Source organism: Filicampus tigris, chromosome 9 (assembly GCF_054856515.1).
Source record: "Filicampus tigris isolate MCC_2025a chromosome 9, RoL_Ftig_1.0, whole genome shotgun sequence".
In the NCBI taxonomy this organism is placed as follows: domain Eukaryota; kingdom Metazoa; phylum Chordata; class Actinopteri; order Syngnathiformes; family Syngnathidae; genus Filicampus; species Filicampus tigris.
In genome coordinates this window covers 5,402,995-5,425,846 of record NC_141225.1, presented here as the reverse complement: position 1 = coordinate 5,425,846, position 22,852 = coordinate 5,402,995, and the positions used below count along the sequence as shown (strand labels likewise).

Here is a 22,852-nt window from a genome sequence, read left to right as displayed (position 1 = left end):
TTTAACAAGGAAAGAGTCATATTTTACCAAGTGAATTTAAACAAGGCTTTAGTCATGTAATATGAAGTCTTTTGTTCCACAAAAGATGCCCTTATTCTGTGACAAAAATAAGACTATTGTCTTATTGGAAAAAGGGGACGCTATTCCTATTTTAAACTGTAATTCAGGCTTTTTTTTTTGCAAATATTATTGACGCAGGGATGTCAATGTTTTTAAAGTATAGTTTAATCATAAAAATATTGAATTAATTAATTAGTCAATTATTATTTTTATAATTACTATAAAAATTAGCAATCATAGTAGTAGTATTTTTAATTTTTTTGCAAACCCATAAAAACTAAAAATGCAGGCTAAATAAATCCACCAAAATCTTAAAAAATATTCAAAAAAAAAATAAAAACAGAAAATTATTCAATATGCAAATTTACTCGTGCCAAACTACGAATATGCATCGACTGTAGTTTTAAGCTGTACTTTGTGTGGAAGTCATGGCATGCAGGGACATACCGATGTGGCTCCGGTGCAATGACGCGCTGCTCAGTTGTCCCCAAAGAGACAACATGCAGATGGTCAGCAGCAGCACTTTTCTGCACATTCCCCGCAGGTCTCGCGTTTTCATTCTGTAACGAAAAAAGACACTGGTCACTCATGGTCAACTATTGTGGAACACACTGTTTACTTGTGCACACACTCGGGTGTATAGACGGCATCAGCTGGAGTGTTTTTGTGTCAACATTTCAAGAACCAACATCACAATGCTTTGATTACTGTTAACACCAAAATAATCAGCCTGAAGTCAAACTAAAAAATAAAATCCCTCCTCGTTGCTGTTAATCCTTCCTTCTTTCTACCTGACAGGTGCGCACTCACAGCGGACAGCAAGGCGCTCTAGTGGCCATGCCAACAGACAATCCAAGATGCATTTTTGTGGATTAGGTATCGCAAGCTAGCTCATTGTGCGTCGCAATTGTGCTGATAATCGCTGATGCAAACAAAGTTTTTCAACTTTTTATATTGTGGGCGAGGTGTGAGTCACGCTGGGCCCAAGTGTGTCACTGGACCCATTTTAGCCAAGCACCCCAACATAAGGAAATGGTTAAAAAAAATAATAATAATAATTATCTCCATAATTCAGAACTACACAGTTCTTTCTTTGTGCATGTTCTCAACACTTATTTTCATTCATGTGTCTTTTGAAAAAAAATCTCTGAATTCACGTTACAGGGTCTTTAACCACCACCAAATCAAGCTATTAGTTTGTATTATTATTATAGATTAATCTGTCTAACACTATACTACACACTGGTTCCAATGAGGGTATTTTTGATAAAAGTATGTTACAGATACTTTACTAAAACACCTGGGAACTGTTTTAAATTGTGAGGAGGGAAATGCATTATAGGTCTCCTTGAAGACTTTGTTGTTTGATTCTGTCACCATCCAACGGAAGGTGATACTGAAGGCGCAGTCCTCAAAAGGTGTTTTATTATGCCCATGCTACCCAGGAGGTCTTCAAGTGTTCTCGGTCTCAGTTGTCTTTCGCCAGCAGCGCTCTCCACCGCCAAGTGAGAGGCCCATGGAGAGCTCAACACACGCGGTCCAATCAGTGGTTTATCTCACTGCCAACACCACTGCCCTGTTGGACTCTCTCCTCTCTCTCGTGTGGGAATCAAATCACAGCTCTGACTTTGAACTGTGTTCCAGTGCTGCAACTCAAATTAGTCAATGCATGTTTTTTTTTTTTCACATGAGATTAATTCCCTGCTTCCCTTGCAAGCACAGGCAAATGAGAGGATGGTATTTTTTTAAATTTATTTATTTAATTTTCCCGTGATTGCTTTGTACTGACTGCCAGAGGCGCTTCATTGGCGTAAGATGAGAGACTTGATGCATTTTAGAGGGAGTTACGATCACAGTCTGGCACACGACCGCTGCATACCTACTAATATTATTGAAGCTTACTGAGTGAGCTTACTCTTCTTCATGTGTCTCTCTATGTCTATATCTGGCCGAGGCAATACCAGAAGGAGCAGCACAATGTTCATTGAATTGAAGCCAAAAAAAAAAAAAAAATGGTCAAACTGCCTATTTTTTTACACTGTATTTCGTTGTATATTTTTTGTAAGTTCTTATGAAGCTCAATATGATAAAATATTATAGTAGTTTTTACTTTTTGGTAGGTCAGAATAGATGTATTTCTATTCATTGCAATGGAGAGAAAGGATTGAGTGCACTCCCAGAACTAATCACACTCGTTTTTCAAAGCTCCACTGTATGTACCAGGGGTGGCCAACCACTCAAAGGCGGAGAGCCACAATTTTGACTGTGTTACCGCAAAGAGCCACAGCATACACATACACTTGGTATCTTGATTGTTGAATGTAATCACCACCTTGAAACGAACCCTATACACACACCGTAATGCTCACTATGTGTAAAACATTACATTTTCCTCACAATCCTGTTAGGGGCCGAAATTACATTTTCATCAGATAAACTTTCTGTGACAATATCAAAAGCTCATGGTTTGGTTTTATCACCGTATTGACGTCACAGTATGATATTTATTGCAATATTGTGTGAAAGCTCCACCCTAAAAATAGTTGGGTTAAAAAGAACACAACTAATTGGGTCAATTCGACCCACCTTGTTGCGTTGCTTTGTACAAAACAACCCAATTTCTGCGGTTGTTTTCTGCAAAAACAACCAAGAAAGTTGGGTCAAATTGCCTCAAGTAGTGCATAGGTCCATTTTTGACCCACAATTGTGTTATTTTTAACCCAACTGTTTTTATAGTGCAACACTGCAGTAAGCCTCAATGTATTGCTGGAACGTTCACGGTGCACAGTCTGGTCACTAATTTGACATTATCATATTTCTTATTTTTAGCATTTGAAATGTGAGACTGTCTACTGACAGTGATTTCTTTGCTTGTCAAGTCAGAAACACAGGAGCACTGTGAATGAAGGCAAGAGGTACAGAAAAAGCTAAGTAACAAGAACGAAATAAAATAATCACCTTGTTTGTTTCTTTTTCTGTGCTTTCTGATATGCGTAAATTTGGAGGGCAACTTATCTCTGTTGTGTTCAAGGCAACGGGTGGAAGTGGGGCGAAGTGGAAGTCTCAAACACGGACATTGCTTTTTTTTAATCGGAAGATAATGTCCTGTAGCTCTGAGACGGCTGGCTTTTGTTTACATAGCTTTGCGGAAAAAATGTCACGTGCGCTAGTCAGTGAATCATCAGTGCATTGTGTCAAATTATCACGTGGGTAACACAAACCCAGAAGTGAGGTGCTGAAAGGCCACACCGGTGAGTAAAATTACATTTTAAGAAGAACAGCTCATTATTTTGCAGCCAAACCAGACCAGGACGATATCAAGGAACCTATACCGCACCCTTCCATGCTCCCCACCCCTCACCACATACACACTAACGGGGTTGAGCCCAGCTAAGATCATTTTCAAAAAGGGCTTCAGGAGCCGCATGCAGCTCACGAGCCGCGGGTTGGCCAGGCCTGGTATGTACTGTGACGAAAAAGTAAAGAACAAAAATACTGTAGCTCCAGTGATCCACTTATAAACCAAAATGTTTGTTCATTTAATTTGTTTAAAGAACATTTGAATAGGTCAATTTGACCTGCAATATTACAGGAGGGCTAGATTAACCATAAAGAACTGTAAAACACTATTTTTGTAAAGACTGATGAGGTTCACTTAGGGCAGATGTGGTAAAAACCTTACATTGTACCTAAACCAGTACATTTTTTTTCAACCTCAACACTTGCACAGATGCATTCATTTCTACTTGCTGTCTATACGTTTATTACTGCTTGACGAAAGCCAAACATTGGGAAATTAAAACTGCCATGCATATTTTTAGTTAGAGCCCAAATTTGATTTAAATCCATGCTGAGCGTGGTTGTGTTCAGGTGGCCGGACGGAGGACGCTTATTAGAGAAACGATTCCGGCTGACGGATGAGGCGCAGAGACCAGGTGGCTCATCACAAAAATCATAAACTCATTTAATAATTTTTCCTCCAACCTGTGAGCAGTTTGTCATCTCCTCAATTAATCAAGCAGGTGTTTGATCCAATTACACTTCAGCAGTCAACACAGTCTATATAAAAGTCACAAATTCACCTTTATGAAAACTCTCACTGACAATTTGTTCAACATACAACAAAAAGTGCAAGCCGTTCCGTTTTTTCAAAATGAGATGTGTGGCAACTAGAGCACCATGTGAATGACGCATACAAAAACAAAGGCCAGACTCAACATACAACAAACAAAGCATGTCAATTTGCACATTTTTAAAACCACGCTATAAAAAGAAGAAAATAGGCCAACATAAAAAACTTTTTTTTATTTTTTTTTAATTTTTTTTAAACAATACGTTCTGGCGCCTGTTGCAGGCTCCTGTTCCGGTGCCGCGGCTCTCAAGTCAACAGGGAACAGAAAAAGGCCTACCCTAAAATGCTTTCCACTATGCTGGAAGCATACAACTGTCCAAACCACCACAAGTGTTGCAGTCACCTACAGTCACTATTCCAAGAGGGCCAATTAATGCAAGAAGCAAACAGGACTGCCTCCCACTACTCGCTGTTCATAGCATTACACTACTTTACAAGCTTTAGGTCAATGATGTGAAGCTGATGTGGTATGAATAATAAAAAAAAAAGCACAATTAGCTCTGGTTTTATGACCCGTGCCGAGGCTTTAGTAGCTGCTCTGTAATTGGGCTTCCAATTCACAATCTCTTTTTATTTTCAATTCATGCTTTGTAAATGTGTGCTTTATGTCGCCTGTTGTGCCTCCTAATGCATTTTATATCTTGTTAAAAAGAAAAAAAAAACACTTGCTTGCCTTGTTATGAGCAAGTGCTCTATTTTTATTTTTATTTTTTTCCACTTAATCCACTTTGCTATTTTGGGATAACAAGCTGGCGCTGAATGGCTTGCTGGAATGTTGTAGTCGGGGGCGGACATGTGCGCGGTTTGATCCCGACCTCTTTTCCTCTTTTTGTTATTAGCACAACAACATAACACAGTTATTTATTAAAAGACTCATTATAATGGCGGACATGGCAGAAGCACTCACACTTTGTACCTAAGTACATTAAAAAATAAAATAAAACACACTTGTTAAATGTAAAAGTACCGGTTGATTCAACTTCTTTATTTAAAGTGGAAGTCAACCCAAAAATATTTTTTTCAAGAATATGTTACCAGCAGGCCCAGTAGTTGAAACACGGCATTCTGTTTAATTTGGCGTTTGTGGAATATAAATTAAGCGGCAAAATGCACTCGTTTTTAGCCATCTCCGGGGGCGGCCATTTTGTCTTCTGTCGACTAAAAATGACATCACAACCACTCACGACCAATCACGGCTCAAATTCAGAGAACAGGTCAGCCGTGATTGGTCGTTGTGAGCAGTTGTGATGTCATTTTCAGTCGGCAGAAGACAAAATACCCACCCCAGAGATGGCTAAAAACAAGTGCAATTTGCCGCTTAATTTATATTCCACAAACGCAAAATCAAACAGAATGCCGTGTTTCAACTACTGGGCCTGCTGGGAACATATTCTTGCAAAAAATATGTTTGGGGTGACTTCCGCTTTCAGTAAAAAAAAGTACAGACTCTGAAATGTGTTTAAATTAAGCACAACAGTAAAACTGAAGTTTGTCAACTATATATAAAAGCTGTTTTGATAACTTGGCACAATGGATTTTTTTTTTTTTAGTGCTCATACCAAGAATAGGGGGGAAGCTCGCTAGCATTGGCTCAGGCTTTTATGCGATCAAAACATGTTACCATACTTTTGTTCCATAAATTATGAACTGATATCACCACACATGAGACGCACGTGCTCGCGACACACTGACACATGAAATTTCGCCCAAATGCACGTGGGCCAGTGTCACGGAAAGAGTTTCCAGCTGATGTGGAGTTTGAGGTTGGCTGTGACCACGGGGCAAAAAAATAACGCTTTTGTTTACGACTCATTTAAATGTCGCCGCACGGCTTTGCTGCGGTGACATCAGGAAGATGACACGCGGCAACGCCTCGGGCCGAGCCGTTCCTCCTCGGCGCTGACAGCGCGTAATGCCGTCACGCAAAATGTGTGACATCACAGCCAAATCACTGACTGAGTTGATGGGGCTTTAAGTTGCAGTGTGTCTCATGGTCAGCAGGAGACATACTGTACATAGCTGCATGGCCAAATTAGTGATCTGCAATACTGCACGACTTGGTATTGATCCAATACAAACTAAAGGTAGGGCTAGCAATGCTAATACAATCCTTTTTTTTTTTTTTTAATAATGCGAGATTTGGTATTGATCCGATAACTACATACGAGGTCACTGGGACCGATATTTGACATGCTGTACTTAGGATAAAAATGCTAATAACATCCAACCTATTTATGTGAGGCCCATTTGAAACAGGAACGCTCTCTAATGAAAAATTTGGTATTGATCCCATACCAAGTAAAGACATGGCTAGTTTTGCTGATTGGGATAGTGATACTTTTCGAACAGCGAAATAATTAGTGTCCATTCAGATATGCGATATTGATTTTTCTTGAATAATTCAATTTTTGGTATCAATCTGATACCAAGTAAATACAGAGCCGGTATCGATGATATGGATTAGATACTTTTCTTAATGATGCAAGATTTAATTTCAATCTGATACAGAGAAATACAGGGCCAGTATCACTCATACTGATATGTTTTACAGCAAGGCTTTAGGAACGCAGTTCCTGAGTTAAAATTTGCATTTTTCACCTCATACAAACCCATTAAAAAGCAAAACTGACAATAAAAGATATTTAAGGTTTTCCGATCCACGGAGATGGTTCCCAAAAAGCTTCACTGGGCTGGACGCGAGCACGCTAACGTCAAGGGGACCAAACGTCCACGTTTGCCCGGACATGTCTACTTTTTTGGACCCTGTCTGGCTGCCAAGGAGAATTTGATAAATTCATGAAAATGTCAGGCTTTAATTGTTTTTCATGGGACCAATTAGCATGTGTCTAATTTGTCTGAAACTTGTTAGGCGGAGTGCACCGATACCGGCATGTGTGGTACGGAGAATGGTGGAGGGAGAACCCGAAAGAGGATTCTCCCTTGGGGCGTCATGGCTCAGTTTTAGAGCGGTCGTTTCCCCGTTGTGGGTTCGATCCCCGGCCATTGTGACCATGTCGAAGTATCCTGAACCCCCCAGTTGCTCCTGATACTGCGTCATCAGTAGGTAAATGAGGTACAGTGTGAAGCACTTTGAGTACCAAAGGTAGAAAAGTGTCTGAGATGGGCATCAGCCCTCCGTACTCGGGTTTCTGTCCTGCATATTCAATCGATAGCCAATCGGCGTCGATGTCGTAATCTTTACGTCACACGCATGCACCGCACGAGCAGACACGCCACCAAACAAAGAAAAAATATCAGACAAAAACAACTGACACACACATATGCACAGCGTTGTCATCGCTGAAATAAAAAGAATATGGGACACGTCATTGCGTCTGTGGGACCGCAAGGTACACCACAGCTTTTTATCTTTTATTGTTTCCTTACTCGACCGAGTATCAGGAGCGCGGCACCTGCATGTGACCCGGTATCGGTCAAGTCCGTTCTCGACGCCGGTTGGCTGACTCCGACCGACTGGGACCGCGTGGGTCGCCTGAACATGCAGGACGGAAACCGGGCACGGAGGGCCGATGCCCAGCTCCGAAAAGCGCTTTACAAGTGACTGCCCCTTCCTATTACCATTATCAAGAGAAGGCAGCGGCAGTTTGGACAAGTGTGTGGAGCTGCTGCGCGAAATTTCAAGTGTGAGTGCCACAGAAAACTGTTGCTGCTGAAATGGGATAGAATGAAGCCCCAGATGATTAATCAAGCAGTATGATATACACGTTTATTCATCTGTGTTTCACCGCTGTGGTTGAATCACAGGACCGAGAGGAACGTTAAATTTCGGTTTGGAGCTGAGGACAGTGACAAGTCACAAAAAAGTAACATTGTGCAAAGCTTGCACGTACATTTTTCAGTGTCTACTAAATGTGCCGGTCGGCGATCTCAACGCTCATATGGACACAGAAAAACACACACATAAAAAAGCTGTATGAGAGTATCTGCAAAGTTTCTTATTTGTGAGGCTCGGGAACACAGAATGGAGAAGAAAACAATTATGATTATATTATTTCTTTGTTAAATTAATAACCTTGTGAGACTAGCGTTTAATTATTTACATTATTACACTGAAAAAAGAGTAAGAAGTATTTTATTAAAGCTGGATTTTATATAGAACATTGTCAGATTTAAGTAAGAGAATTACTGCTATGTTTTTTGTTTTATTTTCTACTCATACAGAGGAGGCAAAATTTAAATTAGGGCTGCACAATATATTGAAAAAATTAATGTCGTTGTAATAATGGAACATGCAGTGCAGAAAGCAAAAGACGTGCCATAAATTCATAGGAATTGTATGCTTTAATCTAACTTTCACCAATCAGTCGCAACCTTAAAGGGGAAATCAAGCCAAACACATGTTTTTCAAGAATATGTTCCCAGCAGGCCTACTAGTTGAAACACGGCATTCTGATTGTTACGTCTGTGGAATATGAGTTAAGCAGCAAAATCCACCCCTTTTAAGCCATCTTAGGGGGCGGCCGTTTTGTCACTTCTGTCGACTGAAAATGACATCACAACTGCTTATGGCTCAGTTTAAGAAAACAGGTCAGCCGTGATTGGTCGTTACCTGAGCGATGAGCAGTTGTGATGTCATTTTCAATCGACAGAAGTGACAAAATAGCCGCCCCCATAGATGGCTAAAAACTGGTGGATTAAAACGCAGTATTTATCAGAATGCCATGTTTCAAATAGTGGGTTTCCATAGAACATATTCTTGAAAAAATGTGTTTACTGTGACTTCCCTTTAAGTGTGCATTGCCATCTAAGGCATAACTAACTAAATAACTTGGATAAGAATAGAATAATAGGATAAGAATGCGTTCATATTCTTCCGCATGAAAACATGTATTTCTTTCATTAGAGAATAAACACGTAATTTCTTTATGTACATGTTAAATATCGTAACAACATTGATATTGAAATATGCAACACTCTTATCGCATAGGAGTGTCCTCTTTTTTGAAATTCAAAATATGGTCACCGTAATTTTCAGTCGCCCACATGGTATTGATGTAGTAGTACCTTGTTGACTGGGAAATGAATAGGAATATGAGGATCAATAACGCTGAGTAGATTCCACCTTGCATATTCACCTGTCGGTTAATATGAGCTGGAAAGTGTACTTTATTTTGTGTGCTTACATGCGACACTCAGGTATTCAATTCAGTTCGCTCACCTTGAGGTTAACTCGTGACGGCTTATAAAATCAATTTGCCATCCGCGTTGAAAGCCTTTTTAACATCATAAGGAGTGATTGCGATGAGATCGCCTTGCCTGAGGGATGTACTGCACTTTTGTGTGCGGGTGTGTGTTTGGGTCGGTGTGTGTGTGTGTGTGCGTGTGTATGCATTGGCATATGTGTGTATAGCTTAAAAACCTCCAATTCATTTAATATTGAACGTCTCGCTTCACACCAGTGTAAAAAACCCACTGGGCACACTTACAGTTCCTCTGCTCCGCAGCTATACACGTTCAATTCGCAGTATACACTATCCATAAAACTCAAAACAAAACTATACTGTACAGTGTAATTATAACTGACATCTTTTGTGTCATGTGGAATTAGTGTTAACATTTGGATTGCTTTATCATAAGCCACCAAGATCCCAGTGGAGAATATAGACAGTGTTGCCCTGACTTACAAGTGACCCAACTTGGGAGTTTTTTTTAGATATGAGACATCGTTCAACTGTTTTTTATTTGAACTCGAAAGCAGAACTTTGAGATACGAGCAGATGGGGTATGTGGCCCGGGATCTGTTGCGATGAGGGTGGAGCCGAGGGGCGGAGGGGGGGTGGTCGCTCTCGAGCGATGCTCCCCCTCCCCTCTCAATTTAACCATGGAACGGGCATTGTTTTAATAAAACATCAGATGAAAATGTGGTATTCCACTTTTTTTTGTTTGTTGGCTCGTTTGTTTGCTATTTGTTTTGGTGTTGCTGTGATTACTGTTTTTTTTTTCTTAACTTCTCACATTAATGATGGCTTTGTTCTTGCTCGCTCAATGCTGCCTTACTTTGCCTTGATTCTTAGACGGGACCTTTATTATATTCTTCATCATGATTTACAGTAGAGAGGCCTACTAAGGGATGTCTGCATAGAAGTGCATGAGGTGGTCCCTCTACGTTACATTCATGTGTGATTTTTGTTTTATTTTCTTTTTTTTGTATCCAAAGTAAGCTAGAAAAAAAAAAGACAAAAAAATAAAATTGAGATACAAGCACTGTATCGTGGCGGTGAACACAACTCGAAAAATTACAGATAGTCAACAAGTCCTGGAACTTTTTTCAAGCAGTTGATTGCCACTCCCAGTTGAGGTTTACTATAATACTGTACATTTAAAAAAGAAAATTACATATGTATTAAAAACAACATAATAGATGTTCATCATGCCACATTATCGGTGCGTGCTTCTGTCCTACACGCTAAATAATTAGAATTTAACCATGAAAATTGCTGTACATATATGGGCTGTAAGGTGAGCTTGCCACTGGTTTACTTCTTTTCCGCGACAAATTGGTGTGTCTGAGAGTCAGAAAGGCCCATGGATGGCGTCAAACAGGCAGAAGATCGACGCCCACACACATTTTTGTGTTTTTTTAATTGGGGAAGACCGAGAGCAAATAGTGATTTTTGACAGTATCCCTAGGAGTGACCCCAAAACAAGTAAATAAGCGGTACAACCATTTTACAGATAATTCAAATCGAACTGTGTTCCTCGCGCTGATCCCTGAAATGGCCGGAAGGAACCGACACAGTTGGGTGCGCTGGCCATAAATTAAAAAAAAATTCCTCATCCACTCTGACCAATATTTTGAATATTTCTCTAAATGACTTGGAAGAAGTCATTTATGATTATAATTCTCACGTATGACTTGCCTTTTGGTGGGCTTCCAATGCCTGGAAAAACTAACCAGTTATGAGATCCCAAAACTCACTCAGCAGTACTGAAAGCTTGTTTTTATCCTTTAAAACAGCTCTCTGGTTTTCATGTTGGTTAAAACATGCCCGAATTTTTGTCAGTTTCAGAAGAAATGTGTATCGTGATAAAAACGTATATATTTAAATCTAGCAATCTAAAATCCCAAAAGTCAGTCAGTAGCTCCCCGTGGGAAGTTAGAAAAACAATAGCCCCTAACACCACTTTGTCAGATTGACGTGAAACTGGGTGGACGTGTCTATCATAGCAGGACGTACAAAAAATTCACAAGTAGCCATGCCTGAAATTGAACAGGAAAACAGCCATTTTGGCAGAGCTGGGCATGGCCTATTTCACGTCTGCATATTTAATCAACTCACGTGGTCCCAGTCGGTCCGAGTCAGCCAAACGACGTCGAACGGACTTAACCTGTACCACGTCACACGCAGGTGCCGCACTCCTGACACGCGGCCGAGTATGGTAAAAATTTTGGCGGCGTGTCTGCTCCTGCGGCGCCTGCTTGTGACGTGAAGATTACGTTCTCGATGCCGATTGGCTGTCGCCAACGAGGGATGGACCGCGACCACGTGGTCGATTAAATATGCAGGACGGAGCGCAGTGGCTGTTAGGCGATGCCCAGCTCTGCATTTTGGGATTCAAAAAAGTCATTTTGTGTGAATTCCAGGGCTTGTTTGTTCAAAGTCCTACTAGGGAATTTACCCAAGTGAGTCCCAATTGAAAACTGGTATTCTAGACAGATGGGCGACACTAAATTACCGAATTGTTTTCGCCTACTACATCTATTGTGTGTAGAGCATGGTGTCAAAGTTTGATGATCTTTGTGAGAATTTGCCATGAGAAAGCTTTAGAATAATCAAATTTGTTAGAAATCATTCCATTGTGAGACAACCCATTTACTGTATCGTTAGAGACGCAAATCCATTTCCAGCAATGACCTAACTGAATCAGGTCCGTTATTAATTCTTCCTGAAAATTGACAGAGTGAAAAACATAAAACAATCAGCCACTTTACTAGTTTTTTATTGCCAGTTGAGAAGGAAAAAAACAAATGGTACACGGACTCTAATGCGACAGTATTATGAGTGTATTCCAAAGGAAAATGCTGACGTTCCAGCAGGTTGAATGCAGCGTCTGTGTTAGAACATGAGCTCTGTCATGCTGCCTGCACACAGTAGACAACCCCCCCCCCATCCCCCACCCCCACCCCACCACTTTCCCTGCTCCCCTCTTGCGATGATACATTGGGACAGCTTTCTGATCCATGCTGTGTTGTACCGTGTGTCCGGTGGCGTGGACCATGCTGAGGGGTCAGCGTGTGACTCAAACAGACCGTACTGCGCCGCCACGGAGGAGGGGGGATGTTTTTAAAAAAAAAAAAAAAAAAAGACACGAGGAGGGTGACAGAATCAGAAAGAGGAGCTAGCCAAGTGGGTCAAAGCTCTCCAGCGACACCAAAAAAATGACCTCTACCTCCCCAGGGGTTTGTCCTTCCAACAGGTCTGAGCCTAATATTGGCTCGTGGAGCTAAATGCTCTGGCTTTTCTGCTCTGCCACCTCCGAAGTAACCACCGTATCAAGCCAGTCCACCAGGGGAGTGCATGCGCGAAGACGCTAACACCTCCTGTACACAGCCCTGTATGCCTGCCTACTTACATTTAGTCCAGCCACAAACGCAATGGGAGGCGGCAAGTCACATGGCTTCTGATTTTGGCCATTTTTTGAACCAGAAATGTTGTCCCATTACGCCTTACATTTGTAGTTGTAATCTTGCAATGCATCGATGCAATAAATGTAGTGAGAGCCAACTCAAGAGCTGTATCATTAACAACTGTATTGTTCAAACACGTTTGAATGTTTGAACGCATTAAAACAAATATAAATTATGATTGTCATTGTAAATGTATTTGAACACAAAAGTAGTCCAACATGTAAATATTGTATTTGTGTTAGATACATGCAAAGTATGTATCTTTCAGAGGTGAGGGCTGCTGAGGTGGTGTATGACTTTGATGAGTGTCTGGGCGTGAGCTGTGGATCACAGCAGCTTCTGTATGAGTGTGCTTATTGTGTTGTGTATTAGTGACTGTAGCTCTCCTTTCTCACATGCAAGCATTACAGTAAGTATACGGTAAAAAAAACTCAGGAAAGACAATTGCTTAAAAATCCACAATACAGTGGTACCTCTACTTACAAACGTCTCTTCATACGAAATTTTCAAGTTACGAAACGCCTCAACAGGAAAATATTGCCTCTTGTTACCAAATAAATTTCAGGATACGAATGGTAAACATACAGTATGTTCATCTACTCGCAGCTCCAAAGTTTCCTCAATGCAACATACTCATAGCTGCTCTGCCATTGGCTATTACCTAGCATCTTCCTTGCATCCCATTGGCTAAGATGCAGCGTCCTCGTCATTCGCCCCACGGGCCATGAGGTGTTGCGATAGTTTTACGTGAATTAGAAACGAGGAAAATAAAAAAAGGAGAAAATCGTTTTTTTTGTCCATACAAACAATGAAAAAGGGATGCGTTTGGTTGATCTCGCCAAAGAATATGACCGTAATGTATCGACAGTCGCCACGTTATTAAATCAGTTCTTTACAAAACGCCAGGCAAAAACCACTTCTGAGAGAGAACCAAAGACAGCAAAAAGCGATGAGGAAAGCAATTCAAAGGTAAAAAAAACTTTATTTTTATTCTTTACTCTATTCTTTGTTTTTAACATTATGCACAACTCTCATTTATTGTGCAATAATCTAATTGCAACATGTATTTGTTACATGTTTTGATGCATTTTTATGCTTTATAAAACATTTATGTCTGAATATTGGGGGACTTGGAATGGATTAAGGCATTTAAATGGAAAACGCGTCTCTAACATAATTTTCTACTTAAGGAATTTCTTCCAGAACCAATTAATTTCGTAAGTAGAGTTACCACTGTACAGTGGAAGCACAAATGATCAACTATGATATATCAATGAAGACAGTAATGCTATTTTTTTAAAGAATAAAATGGAATATTTTGTCATTGCAACACACAACTGTACATTGCAAAAAAACAAGGTTAGCTGATCTGTTACATGCATAAATGACGATAATATCAATGTGTTGTATCATACCAAGAGCAATATTCTCCTGTAATGACAGATATTCAAAATATTATAATGAGCCACACTATGAAAGGCACAGAAATGGACGTCCTTGGAAATACGGTGTATGGATCAAACAACTGTTGCGAATTTTGCCATTCAGCTCCTGAGATCCAAAATATTATAAAGAGCCACACTATGAAACGCATAGAAATGGACGTCCTTGGAAATACGGTACATGGATCAAACAACTGTTGCGGATTTTGCCACTCAGCTCCTGAGAGAACAGTAAACTGTGCAGCAAGTGCCGAAACACTAACCTGTTGGACATTCAAAGGTTTAAAGAAGGTCACATTAAGGGCACCTAATAAATTTTACTATGCATCTTAAATTAATCCGTAAATTTCACATAAAAGATCATGGCTTAAGCCCTTTTCACACCGCGCTTAGCAGCATGACAAACCCATTCGTTGTGTACGTGGTGGTTCAGATTTTTTTTGCCCATATGCAACACGTATCTGTATGTCGATATGAATCAGATATGTATGTGTAGCATCTGCAGTATGGATGCTCATCTGTACACCTCCGACCTATACATCATCAAAAGCCATTGCATTGTTTTGAGTAACAGTATTATCCAGAGCTCGGCGTTCCGTCTATGTGACGGACCGGCCCATTTACCCGTCACTGACGGATGTCTGTTTTGCTGGCGGTTGACAAAACAACGTCAAATTGTTTTTTTTAAAATAGACGGATTAGGCATGGATGAAAACCACTTTATTTAGTCTGCCATCCATCTGCAGTCCGACATATTTTTGGTTGCGAGGCTTCAGTGGCAGGGAAGAAAATAGTGTGTGTGTGTGTGGGGGGTGGGGGTTGGGGGGGGTGTTGCTGCGAGTTAAAGTTTCGTCAGACTCACAGAGTACGCCCGTTTGAAAATAGAGGCGGACCAGCCTATAGACAGGTACTACTCTCCCCCCGGAAAAAAAGGCAAATGACGGACGACAGAAGAGTACCCAAGCTGCAGAGGCATGACGAATAACGGACGCTCAATTTTTGGTAAAATGCCCAGCTCTGGTGTAGTCTTTGCATTTGACTTTAATTTAATCCCACTTGGAGGCACGGTGGTCGACTGATTAGCACGTCCGCCTCACAGTTCAGAGGTCGTGGGTTCGATCCCGGCCACCGCCTCCCTGTGTGGAGTTTGCACGTTCTCCCCGTGCCTGCGTGGGTTTTAACCGGGTACTCCGGTTTCCTCCCACATTCCAAAAACATGCATGATAGGTTAATCTATCATTCTAAATTGCCCCTAGGTGTGATTGTGAGTGTAGTTGTTTGTTTTTCTCTGTGTGCCCTGTGATTGGCTGGCAATCAATTCAGCGTGTCGCCCGCCTACTGCCCGAAGACTGCTGGGATAGGCTCCAAGCACTCCCCGCGACCCTTGTGTGGATAAGCAGTGTAGATAATGGATGGATGGATTAATCCCACTTGAAACATACAGAGGACATTTGTGGTCATAGTAGTAATTCAGCCACACTCATTTCGTACGCCCAGCAATGACGTGATGTTATCCCTAGTAGATGCCTTTATTAAATGAGGACATCAAGGAGCGTTGCCTCATATTCCTAAAATATTTCTACTTCCTCCTGCCTCGCTACTCTGGAGAGATAAGACGATAAAGTGAGGCCCCACACGCGGGACCACTTTTACGTAATGTGAACGAATACTGAACATAAAAAGATCGGATTTAACAAAAAACCCATATTGGGCACCACGCCCTGCAGTGTGAACGTAGCCTATTTCTTTGTCTGTCTGGCAACCAGTCAAGGGTGTAGCCTGTCTTTCGCTCAGTCAGCTGAGATAGACTCCAATTCCCCGTGATGCTCAACACGATATATAAAACTGATAGAGATGGACAGACATGCAGTTAAGAGTTTTAAGAGTATGCCTTTGTTTTCCAGTTTCTCATTTTATATGCATGTCCAACAGCTTTGTAATTGCATACAAACGCGCTGCCAAGTCAGCCATATGCCACATTGTTAATTAGGCAGCAAATTACACACGCTATTCCCTCACAAATTGTTTTTTTTTTGTTTTTTTTTTTCTTCCCACAAATTCTGTGCGTAGCTCCTGCTGGGCTATGTGATGCTCATCTGTTCCTTGCTGCTCTCGATTTTCCCACGACGGTCCATCGCATGAAGTGAAATTCGTCCTCCGTCTCTTTCTCTATTCACTTGTCTGCAGCTGTCTTGCAGGATTGCACGGGATTTGGCGGTACAAAAACACGCTCGGGGGGGAAATTCCATCACTTTATGGAAATTGTCGTTCCCTCGGAGCATTCATCCGGGGATTTAGGCGACACGCTTTGCTGATCACGCTGTCATTCCAATCCGACTGGAAATCGCTCGTCGCTGAAGCCTTTTTAGGACGGGCTGTCTTTTGTGGTGCGTGTGTGTGTGTGTTTTGCACTTGTGATTGTTGAAATTGTTACATATCATAGCTATTGTCCCTATTGAATCAGAGACCACACGGGAAAGGCACCTGAGCTACATGATATGGACAAGAGGATTAGGACAGCTAAAGCATTACATCATAGGTGAGCACTATACCAATCCATTTTGGTTCAAGGAAAAGCAAAGATTTTTACAATGAACCATTTCAACAAACAGGCAGCACAGTGCACTAATAGTTAGCATGTCTGCCTGACACTTCCCGTGCTTGCATGGCTTTTCTCCCTGTCCCTCAGCTTCCTCCAACAGTATAAAAATGCATGACTTTGATTGGTTGTTTGTCTATATGTGTCCTCCAAATTCCCATCATTTTTGCGTCGTTCTAAATATGGCCACTAAAGGGGCAAATTCTCCCTAAAAACACCAACGATTTACATGTCATGATGCCGATCACACAGTGTCGCAAACAGTGCTGGGCATTCCGTCTTTCTGATGGACCGGTCTAAACATCACTGACAGACACCCGTTTTGATTACGGTTGACGAATGACGGGAAAAAAATGTAAATAGACGGATTAAGCATAGACGGAAACCCCTTTATTTAGTCCGTCATTTGTCTGCAGTCCGTCATTAGTCTCTTTTTCGTGGCGGCTGTGGTGGGGAGAAAATTGTGAGTTGTTGTTGCTTTAGGGACAGATTTGAGTGAGGGACCAGGCTGTGAACAGGCTTCCAAAACGCAATGAGTCACTATTTCTGTTCAAACATCGTTCAGCCGAGGGAGGGGGCGCAAGTGAAAGTTTAGTCGGACTTGCCGATGGACGGCCTTTTAAAACTAGAGGCGGACCAGCCTATGGACGGGTACTATTTCCGCCACGGAAAAAAAGGCAAATGACGGTCGACGGAAGTGTACCCTCGCTGCTGACGCTCAATTTGTAGTAAAATGCTCAGCTGTGAAAATAAAGATGACGAAATGATGATGGCAAATTTGGTAGACTTGAAATAATAACAGGCTGACGTTGGCGGACGATTGGCCCGGCTGCTCGCGAATGACAAATGCAAAATTTACTGACGCAACCACGCCCCTTTCTACCTGCACGGGTCTAGGAAAATACCAAGAAAAAGAAAACTCCACCCGTTCGCACAGTTCGACTTTTGTACTAGGCTTGCGCTGGGCACGAAAATAGGGCCCAAGGAGACAGATGGCATGAAAAGCATTGATGCCGAGAGAAAGAAGGAATTAGTGTTTTTACTGACACTGTAGTTACATAAAGTTGAGGCGCGAGAATGGAATTACTTCCAATGACACAACGGCTGTGAGTGTCTGAACATTTTGGAGTCAAGTCAGAACGCGGAGTGCCCGCTAGCATCAATGAGCTGCTATGAAACATTTGCATGTCACACAAACACCTCAAAAGTCCATGTAAAACACAACCATCCCCCCACCCCAATTTCTTCAACCGGCAAGAAAAAAGACAGCGAGACATGGAGGGCCGTACATTTCCCGACAGCTTGCAATTATAACGTCACACGGATACCGTTACTCGCCTGGCAGTGACAGAGATGCAGCCATTCAATACGATTGAGAAACCAGCATTCAAAGAAATGCTGCAGACTTTTGATCACCAGTAGGAATTGCCAAAGCATACTGTACATATTTTCCAGCCTTGTTTACAGGTGAAAGAAGGAGATAAAACAAGTCTCATTTTACTCTACCACTACACGCATGTGCTTGTATGTTATGTGTCAGTGTTTGTTGAAGTGCAATTTTTGTCAACACAGCCTTGTATATTTTTTTTGTATTTTTTTTTTTATTGAGATATTTTATTTATGGTTCTACATTTCAATGCCAGTGTTAACTATTATTGAGAAATTAAGTTAATTGCTCTTAAAAATGTATGTACTTGAATTATTGTGCTGTAATATATAAATATAAACAATGGTATAGATTACCGTGATGGTTTCAGGGAAAATATATCGTCTTGAATTTTTTTTATCGTGACAGGCCTAAATGCACATACCAGAAACCACCGCTGGCTCAAACTCACCTGTGATCGTAATCAGCATAGGGAAATGGATGGATATTGGGGCACCTGGCCATTACACAGTTCTTCCACACCTAATTCATCCAAATATACCTTCATAGTGGTTGTGTTTTTTCTTTGGCTTTTTGGGGCTTTCTTTTCACCATACCTGTTATCAAAAAAAAAAAGTGCAAAAGGTGAAAATGAAGAAATGCCAGGGTTTTGTATGTGTCTGTATGTGCGTGTGTGTGTCTGTTTGTATGTCCATGTGTGTTAACTAAAATCATTCAAGAATACCTTTATGGTCAGATGCTTGGTTGGTAGTTAGAAAATGATGCGGTGTAGCACTTAAGAGCTCAGTTCAGCAAGTCTTGCTTTACTGTTTTTGGATCAAAAAGAAGCTTTAAGAAAAGAAACTGGTTGGTTTATACTCTAATGTAAAGTTTGTGCATCATATAAAAAAATCATTGTGACTGTGCGGCTTATGATGGTATGCACCTTGGCCACCTGGGGGCAGTATAATACAAATGGAAATATAGATTAGACTGTCACAACTCAGCTAAACTAAGTAAGCTGCAATATTAGCCATTTCTCACAAAGTGATGTGTGAAGTTATGTCTATCTATATGTGTTGCTGTACCATTTGTGTTCATAGATCTATTACTTAAAGGGTTACAACACTGCTATTCGTTAGCCCATCTATGGCATTTTGCATTGTTTGTTCCCATTGAGCTAAGCAGCCTTTCTATCAAGACAAAAATATATTGTTTAAATTGTTTAAAATTTATCTATCTATTGGCCCATACGTGTTGCGTTCCACTGCACATTTTAATGCATATTCCAAGGCGTGAAAAGCATCTGACATCAACCGGAGGCCCGAGCCAGCCATAAGCCGTAATAAGATCAAAGTAATGCTAAGTGGATCTTCAAGCTTTATTACCACGTTTTCATCCGACAATGTGTCTGCCGGAGCAGAAAATTATTGGGCCGCTTTAAAGCAATGGAAGTCACCGGAGAATAAACAGTGTTTCACTCGGGTCCTCACGCCGGCGCAATTAAGATGCTGCTGACTGACGGAGCAGTTAAGACGTGTGGAGCTCATCTACGCTGACTGATGGTGGCGCCAACATCGACAAAGCAACTCAAGTTAAGGGCTCCGCACTTTCGTACATTTAATGACTTTCATTAATACCTGAACTACAATGACATATGCTGTTGAGATTACGACACAGCATTAACAAGGACAGTTCTGATAAAACTGTTTGCAGAGGCGGGCATTCCGTCAGACTGACGGACCGGCCCGTCAGTGATTGATTGACGGACACCCGTTTTGCTGGTGAGTGACAAATAACGGCACACTTTTTTAAAAATCCCCGACTAAGCACTGACGGAAGTGGATTGTCGTCCGTCAAAGTAATCGTCTCTAGCCGCCCGTTTTGCTGACGTTTTTGGGGGGGGGGGGGCAACTGACGGACCAACTGACTTGTGATGGATTTAAGTGACGGACTGACCAATTGAAGATTACAATTCGGTTCGGCTTGAAATATGACAGACTGACGAATGACGGACAGGTACCTGTGCCGCTGACAGAGGAGTAGTGATGGCCAAGCAAAATTTTGTAAAATGCCCACCTCTGCGTGTTTGCACCTCCATTCATCCATTATCGATACCGCTTATCCTCACAAGGGTCGCGGGGCGTGCTGGAGCCTATCCCAGCTGTCTTCGGGCAGTATGCGGGGGGACACCCTGAATTGGTTCCCAGCCAATCGCAGGGCACACACAGACAAACATCCGCACTCACAATCACACCTAGGGGAAATTTAGAGAGTCCAAAAAAACTTACCATGCATGTTTTTGGAATGTGGGAGGAAACCGGAGTACCCGGAGGAAACCCACGCAGGCACGGGGAGAACATGCAAACTCCACACAGGGAGGCCGGAGCCAAGATCGAACCCACGACCTCTGAACTGCGGACGTGCTAACCAGTCGACTACCGTGCCGCCGTGCTTGCATCAGTGAGGCTAAAACAGGGTTCTCAGAGTGTTGTGTGCAGACCACGGGCATGTGGGGTCGCTCTAGCGGAACACGAAAGAATAACTAAACATGCCAAAACTTCGAATTGCATTGCTACAGCGCCTTACACTATTTTTAAGAACAGGTACTATATTGTAGTAATATCATTTTAATACAATTCAGTTGTAGGTTTAGGGGAGGACAGCCAGTCGCTTATTCAGGCGGAACAGGACAAACAGTCAGTCACACAAATACAAAATGAAGACACTTAAAAGGAGCAGCTAACCGACATCACTCACTAGGCCACGCCCCTTGAAGGCACAATCATCAGATAAACACTACAATGCAAACAATTATACTTTAATAGTGGCAACCCACCATTTGGCCACACAGATTTTTTTTTTTTCGCTTGCTAACAAATTTAACTTGTAGGTTAAGTTATCATTCAAGACAGTGCTGCCCTAAGGCTAAACTTGCTTTTCCAATGCATACAACTTCTAATAGTCTGTGCAGTCCATTAAATCTAATATTAGTTTAGTATAATCAATCATCGCCTTTTTATCATTTTATAATCAACAGTGCAGGCTAGTGAAGCAGCTAAAAGAGTTCAATACTGCAACTAAAGGCAATATTAACGAGTGAATAATTCAAGTGTTACTAATTACAGAGTCATATACTGATGGTGTGTGTGTGTGTGTGTGTGTGTGAGGGGGGGCTGATTTATGTAGCAGCCCCAGCAAATAATTACAGCTAACAACTCGGTTTGAGACGTTAAAATATGCAAAGAGAAACAGCGTGTGGCAGGTTTCAAGCGCACGACACCGCCGGCAGATGTGATTAATGACGGTGTCACCTGCAAAAGAAAGGCAGCTTCTGTTTGCACGTCGCCGTGGTGACACAATTTGGGCAGACACCAACCACCGCAAGTTTGAACACAAGCTGTCAAACACAAGCAGTACTTTTTTTTATTTGTGTATTATTTCAAATTGTTGTGGTAATTTCTATTGTTCAGTGTGTCAGTCATTATGAATACTGTAACTTGTTAGGAAGGCTCAAAGTAAGCCCACGAATGTGTCTTGGACTCTGTGGTTAATTCTATTCTGAAAGATTATAATGAATAACTGACGAGAGGAGAAGTCGCATTTATTATAGGACTTGTACATTGCACAAAAAATGCGACTGAGTGCACCTGTTTACCATGGATCAGTCTTTTGATTAAGTGGATTGCTTGTTGTGGTTCTGTTTATTTCTATTGTGCAAGATGGTAGTTAGCATGAATAACTGCTTTAAGTGTTGGAAATGTGTACAATGTTCATGCACATGAGTTTGCGGGCGACCAAGCATGCCATGGACTTTTTTTTAACAATGGATTATTTCTACTTCAGGTCATTTCTCTTATACATGGTTATAAGGAATAACTGGCGAGAGGAGCAGTTTTTGTAACAATAGCACTTGTACATTGCACAAACGTGACTGTGTGTGCCATAGACAATTCATTTGTTTTTGTGGAATATTTCGAGCCTTTGTATATTTCTATGGTGGCACGGTGGTCGACTGGTTAGGACGTCCACCTCACAGTTCTGAGGTCGTGGGTTCGATACCGGCCCCGGCCTCCCTGTGTGGAGTTTGCATGTTCTCCCCGTGCCTGCGTGGGTTTTCTCCGGGTACTCTGGTTTCCTCCCACATTCCAAAAACATGCATGGTAAGTTGATTGGACTCTCTAAATTGCCCTTAGGTGTGATTGTGAGTGCGGATGTTTGTCTTTGTGTGCCCTGCGATTGGCTGGCAACCAATTCAGGGTGTCGACCGCCTACTGCCCGAAGACAGCTGGGATGGGCTCCAGCACGCCCCGCGACCCTTGTGAGGAGAAGCGGTATCGATAATGGATGGATGTATATTTTTTATATATATTATATTATATATATTGTGCAAGGTGGTGGTGAAATAACTGGCAAGAGGAGTAATGCCTGAAAATGTCATGAAATGTGCACTTAACTCAATCAAAAATGTAATAAAACCAAATAATGTAATAATTTTACCAATAATGCAAGAAAAAATCTTGACTGATATTGTAATAATTTTTTACCGAAAATGTTAGACTTTATTATCTGATGTAACAGTGACCTTAACAGCGCTTTGATT

The 22,852-nt window shown here is 41.5% G+C and overlaps 1 protein-coding gene and 1 long non-coding RNA gene across 3 annotated transcripts in view; one reads left to right on the top strand and one right to left on the bottom strand.

Moving 5' to 3' along the window:
- Positions 1-22,852, bottom strand: part of tafa3a (TAFA chemokine like family member 3a) — a 128,344-nt gene that overhangs the window by 54,604 nt on the left and 50,888 nt on the right. For both annotated transcript variants that reach the window (XM_086040707.1, XM_086040706.1), the window contains one exon: positions 508-620. In XM_086040707.1, the coding sequence (XP_085896833.1) occupies positions 508-619 (112 nt within the window). In that variant the 5' untranslated portion in view covers position 620. The remainder of the gene's footprint in view (positions 1-507; positions 621-22,852) is intronic.
- Positions 16,749-22,852, top strand: part of LOC147141720 (uncharacterized) — a 35,881-nt gene continuing 29,777 nt past the window's right edge. Inside the window, exon 1 of the long non-coding RNA XR_015088240.1 lies at positions 16,749-16,823. This is a non-coding gene — a long non-coding RNA (uncharacterized LOC147141720). The remainder of the gene's footprint in view (positions 16,824-22,852) is intronic.